The sequence below is a fragment of the Trichomonas vaginalis genome, chromosome IV, assembly GCF_026262505.1.
Source record: "Trichomonas vaginalis G3 chromosome IV, whole genome shotgun sequence".
Classification (NCBI taxonomy): Eukaryota; Parabasalia; order Trichomonadida; family Trichomonadidae; genus Trichomonas; species Trichomonas vaginalis.
In genome coordinates, this window is record NC_067206.1 from 17,147,458 (window position 1) to 17,156,225 (window position 8,768).

General features: G+C 32.9%; 3 protein-coding genes across 3 annotated transcripts, besides 9 other annotated features; all 3 read right to left on the reverse strand.

The window, feature by feature from the left end:
* Nucleotides 1–822: 822 nt before the first annotated feature.
* Nucleotides 823–875: a mobile genetic element.
* Nucleotides 823–875: a terminal%2Cinverted (terminal inverted repeat of LTR286 transposon ID:TVAGG3_0111210).
* Nucleotides 876–932: 57 nt separating this feature from the next.
* Nucleotides 933–1,900: a mobile genetic element.
* A 70-nt stretch (nt 1,901–1,970) lies between these two features.
* Nucleotides 1,971–2,023: a mobile genetic element.
* Nucleotides 1,971–2,023: a terminal%2Cinverted (terminal inverted repeat of LTR286 transposon ID:TVAGG3_0111230).
* Nucleotides 2,024–3,550: 1,527 nt separating this feature from the next.
* On the reverse strand, nt 3,551–3,817 carry TVAGG3_0111240 (uncharacterized protein; the record flags this gene model as incomplete). Its single annotated transcript, XM_051223183.1, has 1 exon — nt 3,551–3,817. The coding sequence occupies one exon, from the start codon at nt 3,815–3,817 to the stop codon at nt 3,551–3,553; it is 267 nt and encodes an 88-aa protein (XP_051108169.1).
* Nucleotides 3,818–4,214: 397 nt separating this feature from the next.
* Nucleotides 4,215–5,509: a mobile genetic element.
* Nucleotides 5,510–5,519: 10 nt separating this feature from the next.
* Nucleotides 5,520–5,552: a mobile genetic element.
* Nucleotides 5,520–5,552: a terminal%2Cinverted (terminal inverted repeat of LTR63 transposon ID:TVAGG3_0111260).
* Nucleotides 5,553–5,824: 272 nt separating this feature from the next.
* Nucleotides 5,825–5,946: a mobile genetic element.
* A 725-nt stretch (nt 5,947–6,671) lies between these two features.
* TVAGG3_0111280 (DNA/RNA polymerases family) lies at nt 6,672–7,544 on the reverse strand (the record flags this gene model as incomplete). Its single annotated transcript, XM_051223170.1, has 1 exon — nt 6,672–7,544. A coding segment is annotated over one exon (873 nt), but the record flags the coding sequence as incomplete, so codon positions are not given.
* A 192-nt stretch (nt 7,545–7,736) lies between these two features.
* Nucleotides 7,737–8,564, reverse strand: TVAGG3_0111290 (uncharacterized protein; the record flags this gene model as incomplete). The annotated part of the gene is made up of 1 exon (XM_051223184.2): nt 7,737–8,564. A coding segment is annotated over one exon (828 nt), but the record flags the coding sequence as incomplete, so codon positions are not given.
* Between the last annotated feature and the right edge of the window lie 204 nt (nt 8,565–8,768).

An 8,768-nucleotide genomic window follows, 5' to 3' on the forward strand; every position in this document is an offset into this window, starting at 1 on the left:
TATCGGTTTTTCGTCACTTTTCGGTTCCTCTGACTTTACTTCACTTGCAGGAACAGTTGTGTCGTCAACATCTTCATAAATATCATATGCCATTTGTTTTTGTTTTCCTTTCAACTTTTTGTGTTTGTTGTAAAGTTTAGAATATTTCGACTCTAAGTCAATGAGATGTTCTATAATGAACTGTTGGTCAGTGAAGTAAACTTTTCCATCTGTTGTCTCCAAAGCTGTAATGCATGAAAAATAGCGTGACTTCATTTTTGACAGTTTACAAATGTAAAGTGTTGCATCCTTAAAAACTTGGAAATATATACATTCATGAATTATCTTGTATATTAATTGAAAATCCATAAAACCCTAACAATATTTTTTCTTAAAAAAACTATAAAAATATAAATAAAATTAATCGTTAAATAAAAATATTTGATATTAGAATTTTATTGGAAAAATAAAAAACTTAATATTTTAAAGAAATACTTAAATACTTGAATGTTTTAACTTTTACATTATCATATAGACTCTCAAATTATTGATTGGAAACGGTTTGAGGGTTATCAATTTAAAAAAAATTGTGAGTTTTTTAAATTTTTGGCAATGAGTTTTAAAAATTTGTGAGTGAGAATGTGTGTTGATGCTTGGCACTTTGAAGGGAAGATGTTCTGGGTTCACAATTATTAATGGGATAAATAAAATGATTATAAATATAATATATTAGAAAATAATTTGCAAAATCTCTCCATTTTTATAAATTTAATAATAGAAGTTGATCTATATAGAAAGAGCATTTTATCTATTAAGTTTTTGGCTTTTGCCTTCAAATCATTAATATAATTTTTTCAAAAAAAATTGTTTTATTTAAAATAAACAAATTTTATCAAATAACTAGTATTTTTAAATTATCTTTTGAAAAATTGAAAAATTTACAAATTAAAAAATGGAAGACATCTTGGTTCGTCTCGAAAACCCAGAAGATCTTAAAACTTTTCAACTCCCAACCGTTCCCGCCGATCAGGTTCTCAACGTAATTGAAGAAAAATATCAAGAATACATTAATAATCCAAATGTAACTCTCGAAGATACGGCAAAAACACTTTCAATAGGAAAAGAACGTTTGAAAAAAATTTTCGTACTACTCGGCTATCCAATAAAAGAAAGAGGAAGACCAAAGAAAAAAATTTTTGAGGAAGATGTATACAAAATTTTGGAAATTAAAGCACAATATGACATTGGATACAAAAGGATCAAAGAATCATATTTCGAAAAAGTCGAAAGATTTACATTCAACGATGCTTTCAAAATTTTCAATCAACAACATTTGTTTACATTTCACAGGCATCAGAAAATCGACGAACATCCACATGAATACGTTGCTCAATATGTTAATCAATTGTGGCATACTGATTTGAAATTTCTGAAGGACGATAACGGTAACCTTCAATATTTAATTTCATTTCTTGATGACAGAAGCAGATACATTATTTGCTGGGATGTTTTCGATACAAAAGAAATGAAAAATACTGCCAGAGTATTTCGTCACGCAATTGATTTAGTCAAATTAGTTCCACATGGAATTCTCACAGATAATGGAACAGAATTCATTGGAAAAGATTTTGAAGCGGTTTGCCAAGAATTCAATATAAAACATTTCAAAACTCATCCGTACTCTCCAGAGGAAAATGGAAAAATTGAAAGGAGTTGGGAGACTCTTTTCAAGACAAACCCTGGAGTGAACGTCTTTGAGTTCATCCCCAATGTTGTTTCCCAGTATAATAGGGTATGGAAACACTCCGCATTATTCAAACTCTTTGGGGAGAAATTGACTCCATTTGAGGCCTGGGAAAGAGGCCCCAAATGGACAAAAGATCTCTGCGCTGAACCAGGCTTCGAAAAAAATCTTAGAGATTAACAAATAATTTCAAAAACAAGAAAATTCAAAAAATCACAAAAAGGAAGTTAAGGAATAAACACTTACATTTATTACATTTGGATTTTTTAAAAAATTCAGTATTATTTTTAGAAATAAGATAATATAGTTCTAAATAAAACAAAGAATGTTAAGAATGAAGAAGGAATTAGCGGATGCAGCCGAAGCACACTCACAAATTACTCTCAATATCCACTCAAATCATACAAAGTTTTGTCGAATAGTTTGATATAAAGACAAAAAATTTACAATTTTTAATTAAATCCGAACAATCTTACATATGCAGCTGAAGCACACTCACAAATTACTCTCAATATCCACTCAAATCATACAAAGTTTTGTCGAATAGTTTGATATAAAGACAAAAAATTTACAATTTTTAATTAAATCCGAACAATCTTACATATGCAGCTGAAGCACACTCACAAATTACTCTCAATATCCACTCAAATCATACAAAGTTTTATATTTTCATTTTATTGTTTCTTAATAAAGAATTTACTTTAATATTCTTAATTGTTTTCTTTTTTATATTTAATGTTTGATATCTATTTTAAAAAACTTATACAAATTCGAGTCAGCTAATAATTGAATTGAAAAAATAAAAAGAAAACATATAATTTTTAATCCGTCTAATTGAATAAGCAATATTATAAATATTATGTTAAACGGTTAATTTTTTCTCAAAAAAAATTATTTCGAATTTCCGAAATTTTTGACATTTTGGCTGAGAACTATGGTCTGCGAGGTACATAGATAGAATCAGTACCTCGCAGACTATAGTTCTCTATATGGCGCCGAAAATTTTTTGGTGAAATGTCGTCGCATTTCACCAAAAATTTTTCGGCGCCATAGGAAGAATTGGAGGGTGTGAGATACTATTACATGCTATAGTACTCACACCCTCCAACTCCCAATCAAAATCGCATAAAATTTGCTACTTATCTTCAGATTACCTCCCATTATAAAATATATCATTGCTATCTCATCGTACTATATTTCCACCCTATTGTATTTAAAAATATAAAATTTTTTGATAATATATTTTTATATCTTGAATTTTCAAGCAAAATATTCACAGATAATATAATGGGAAATCTATCTCAACCTAGCCTTAAAGTACCAAACTCCTGCTTGCATTCTCACTCACAAATATTAAACATCCATCTCCAAAAAACTAAATTCTTCACAATTTTTTAAAATTGAGAACATAAAAAATGTATGCATTCAATAATTTAAGATACTAACAAATATTAAAAACTTCAAAATATCAGATATTAACGTTTTTCAATTAAAAAAATATCATTTTGCTTTTCAATTCGAACATAAATCTTAAATATTTTTAATTAATATCTGATTTACAGCATTATTATCCATTTATAAATCTGACAAATAAATGACAAAACCATCAGAAATAGTGTCACTTTTTGTCAAAAGTGAAGTCACGCTATTTTTCATGCACAACACTCCATGGGCAAGCTTGTCGCAATTCAATGGGTTCCAAATCCAGGCAAGAAGACGAAGGTCAGACACATTGACGGTGACAAGCTCAACAACCGTAAGGAGAACCTCGAGTGGTTCTAAGAGTAAAAAATATTTTAGGGGGAAACCCCAAGTAAATTTAAGTGTTTAGTTGGATAAGTAGGCACTATTAATGGTAATTTGGAAAATTAGCTCCCGACCTTTGAATTGGGCTCTTTCGTTATCTTCCCAGTTGCGTAGGAGGTCGTCCCAGAGGAGTTGGTAGAATTGCCAATTCAAGGACGATTTGTCCTCCCAGGCATTGAGGATGTACTGCTCGTAGAGTCTCATGACCTCTGCCTTGCACCAGACACCCTCTCCCTTGGAACGTAAGGCTTCTTCGAAGTGCTCGAATGCGATTGGCTGCTTGACCATCCGAAATGACACTTTTTGTCCGTTTGGTCAATGTTCGTGTCTCGTGCCATAGTCGACGAAAATACTATCATAAGACAAATTACGGAAAGTGAACTCAAACAAAAAGTGACACAATGCATTTGCCAACCAAATAACTTTACAAAGCAAAAACTTAAATTACTTGTCAAGCTTACTATTCTTATTTTAACAATTAAAAAATTAAATTTTATTTTTTATTTAAAAAAATCATCTTATATCATCTGATATATATATATAACAGCATTAATATTTCAATGATTCACAAATCAACTTTTTCATTATTTTAAATAATTATAGAATATATACCGACTTTTTGTACATAAATATTTTTAGATTCAATAATGATTTACGGTTTTTTTCAAAACTTATAATTTTCAAATGAGTGGTAGAATCTTCGATTTAATTGATTTAGAATGGTTAAATCAAGCTAATCAACAAATTCAAAGCGGTATTAACGTCGAAACCGTTCTCCAAAATGTCCCTTTAACAGATGGAAGAATTCTTCCCACAATATCACATAAAACTTTTAAAAACGCTCTTAATTTCAATCAAATTGAAATTCCAAAATTACGTACAGGTCCAAAACCAAAAGATCCACCACAAGAATTAATAAATACTGTCCAAAATTTACATAATAAAGTTCAAAAAATAGGAATTTCCCGGGCTTTCGGCCGAATTATAACAGATCGTCAAATGATACTTGAATCGCAAATGCAAAATCAACAAAATATTCAAATTCATTTTCCAATTCCACAATTGTCTCAACGGAATCAAAATTCAGAGTTTGATTACAGTTCTCCTGACATTTCAAGTTCATCTGAACAGTTATCATCAGAAATCTCTTCAAATTCCGACGATTCATCAGCCGAAGAATTATTTTCATCAAGTCCAAATTCAATTGATACAGAATCGGATATAAATTCAGAAGATGACCCATATTCAATACGCACAAATACAACTTCAACATTTGAAAAAACTACAGATTATTTTGACCGTAAATTATTGAACATTCAATTTTCCGAAAGAACTGTTAATAAATGTTTCAAACTTCTCAATCTTGCACAACCGCCAAAAAATTCAAAGGCAAAAGGTCAAACAAAATACGAAGCTTTTTACGTTAATGAAATATGGCATGTAGATATTCACTTTTTAAATCATCGCCAAGGTGAATATCTATATGCCGTTATTGACGATAAATCACGAAAAATTTTGGCTTGGTCACATCTCGAAACTAAAGAAGCGGCACAAACAAGTCGTGTCATTCAACAATGTTTCGATGTATATGGCAAACCGTTTGCCATATGGAGTGACAATGGGCTTGAAAACTACGGTGTTTTCAAAAATTTATTAAAAAATGCAAACGTCGAATCAATCACGATAATACCACACTGCCCTTACATGAATGGCAAAATCGAAAGATTTTGGCAGAATATTCAAGTTGATGAGGTAGCTTGGGATCAAATTCAAAATTTAATCGAAAATTATAACGCAACACCACATACACAGTTACCAAAAAATCCAGAAATACATACCTGGTTTACACCAAACAAATTTTATGATATCAGCGAAAAATATGATACCACCAAAGAACCCCTTTGGAAAGTTGATGGAGAAATTAAGGATTTGAGGATTTCTCTTCAACATTTCCGCGAGAGGAGAGCCAATCAAAGAAATTAATTCGGTAATATTTTAAAATCGAAAATAAAATCTAATTTTTAACACAAATTAACAATATCGATTACATCTTCTTACTAAGCTCAGTCAGATTAATAAGAATAAACACTTACTTTTTAAAACATTTACATATTTTTTTTCTTCGTTACAGAGATACGCAAGTTGCAGAAGAAGCAGCAACTGTAGTACAGTAATTTGACACTCCGAAATCGAACATTAGTGACTTTGAGTAGATTTTGAATTTAATATAGATCTTGATTTTTAATAACCATCATAGCAAGAGCTAGTTGGTGAATGGTATCCGCGAATTTCGGCTTGAAAGTTGGGAAACTTTGTCCGAATGTTAAACTATTCGGACAAAGTTTCCCGCTGTTTGCGAAGGAATTGTTGGCTATGATGTACTGATTCATGATCAGTGCATCATAGCCAACAATTCCTTATACAAAGTTCAAAAACTTGGGTGCAATCAGAACTGATTGCACCCAAGTTTTTGAACTTTCTCGAGGGAATGAAAGGTAAGAGATATCCATTTCCTTTCACCTTCGTTCTCAATAATTAACTTATAAATTTTTTAAAGCAAAAAAAGTCTGATTTTTTTTGACAAGTAAATATATAGGGAATTTATCCGACCAAATAAGTGTCACTTTTTCGGTTCACCTCACTTTCCGTAACTCGTCTTACAACAATACAGACAAACAGGTTATATATGAGTTTGAGACCAAGAATGGTGTAACTCGACCTGTCCGATTCAAAGACTCCGAGGGCGACCATGAAATTAAACGGAAATTAGCTAGGAAGGAATATAAAATGGACTGGTTGCCACCACCTCCACCACCTTTACCTGTTCCTCAAGTAAATAAGCCTTTCCCGTTCCCAAGAATTCCCACATTTAAATTCAAATTCGAATAAAAATTTTTTATTTCATGCAATGTTTAACTATTTCACCATCTTCTTTAACACCCCAGTACTTACGCTTGGAGAGGACATGAACTTCGGTGAAAATTTTGTCCAATTTGAATTGACCCATCTTTTCACCGACCATTCCCATTTCAATGAGTTTGTTATAGCCTTCTTCGTTCGTCATGAGTGCGTCAATGTTCTCATAGTAAACCTTGACTTTGGATTTGACTTCGGAGAAGAACTCATTGTAGTTGTCAAGGACTGCCTTTGCGAACTGAGGGTAAGACCAATGTTCGACAATAGGTTTTAATGTGGTTACTAAGCCACTTTGACCTTGAGTGAATTCGTACTTCAAAACAAAAGGAGAAAACCCTTCAACAAAGTTGTCGACCTTCTCATAATGTTTACTCTTCATCTCTTGAGGTTTCTTAATGGAATATCCCCATGTCGAATTCATAAGCAATTTGAGTGTCATTGCAAGTTTGGGGTTTGAAGCTTTCCTAATATCATACAGTTGTTGTATGACTTTTCCAACTGTATAGTTCCTTCCCGGGAACTCACCATCTTCGTTTGGAATTCCAGTCGGAATATATTGGACAAACCTCATGTATGCAGCGTTAAGGTCGACATAGTATATCTTTTCATCTGAGTCGAACTTGTTGCAACCAATTGGTCCAGTTTGTGGAAATTCAAGTGAGTCTCTTATCTTCTGAGAAACTTCTCCTGTTATCTCATAAACATCGTCGAAGCAACCTGTTTCATATAAAACCTTCTGACCTAACTCAGATGCTCTCCAATATAATTTGACGTCAATTGGATGTCTCAATGGAAGTTTGTTTATAGCATCTTGAAGTTCTTGCAACCTCATTGGAAGTTCTTCTGGTTCAGGTTGGTATCTGAACATACCAACCCCTTGTGGAACCGTGTACTTCTTTTGTACTAGAACTTTGTCTGGAACAACTTTTGGTCTTGCTAACAATGAAAAGTTTGTTTCGTCTTTTGGTACAAAAGTTTCTGTCAGCTTGTCATCTGGAATTGGTTCCAACAAACCTTTCTTGAAAAGAATGTTGACAGCTCTGACAATGTTGCACTTACTTTTACCAAAGAATGGGTTTGTAAGACTTTCGTTCAACATGAAGTGGTTGTGGACAATTACAATCTTCAACCATGGTAAGTCTTTGTCAACAACATAGTCGTCATGTGAAGAACCTTTAGCTGTAGGTATGTTGACTCGGATATTGACATTTGCCAACGGTGCAATTTTTGCCAATTGACCTCTGAGAATGTACCTTGTCTTCACACATGACTCAAGATACTTCATCTTCTCATCTGTAACAAGACCAGAGTTCCTGAGACATGTAAGAATGCAAGGTTCATTGACAATTGTTTCAATTGAATTGTAAATTCCATACCTTGTCAAGTCAATGTCAGACTTATTTATGAAGGGGAAGTATCCAGCATGTTGTCTGACTGCTTGAGGGTTAGGTTGGTACCATTCGAACTTGACACTTGCAATTCCTTCAATTGCATTCAAAATGTCTGAGTCGGAGTCAACCATTTGTTCTCTCTTTGTAGTCTTGAAAGCGTCAAGAAGTTTTGCGGCTGTTTGTTCATTGCCATGTGCATAGTAAATGTGACCATCCAAATCTGTTATGGTCAATCTGAGATTGTGTCCTTTCTTATTTCCGTCTTGAATTGCAGCAAGTACTCCCATGAAGCCTTCTTTGTTCTTTCCTTCGTCAAAGTTTACTGTAAAGGTTCGACCAGATGTAATTTGACTTCTAACTTCACGATACTTTTCATATGCATATCTTGTTCTTTCCATGGGAGCATGTGCGTCTTCACCTTTTCCTTTTTTCCTTCTCAAAGGATGCAATTGTTCGTCATGTTTCCAGTAGAATCTGGCAAAGCCGTCGTGTCCTTCAACTTGAGGTTCACTAACATCGAAAGGCATGTCCATAAGACGTTCTTCTTCTAACCTCTCTAGTCTGTTTGGATAATTGGCACGTGCTGTTTCCAAATCCATTTCGTAGCGAAGACCAGACAATTTGTCATAGACTTTTATGGGTCTTCCCTTCCTATATTTAAAATTCTTCGAAACTCTCCAACCATATCTTTGTAACTCTGCTTTTATTCTAGCAGACTTTCTATCCATTCTATATGGGGCATTTTTATAAAAATAAAAAAATATTTTTTCTTTACTTTACATAACCGCCTGCTGCCATAAGTCTTTGACGCCAACCCATACCAGCTAATGAAGGTTGACTTGGTTTAGTTTGGAAACTAAACTTTGGTTTTGGTTTATCTTCAGTTTTTGGTTTCTCTTCTTCTATCGGTTTTTCGTCACTTTTCGGTTCCT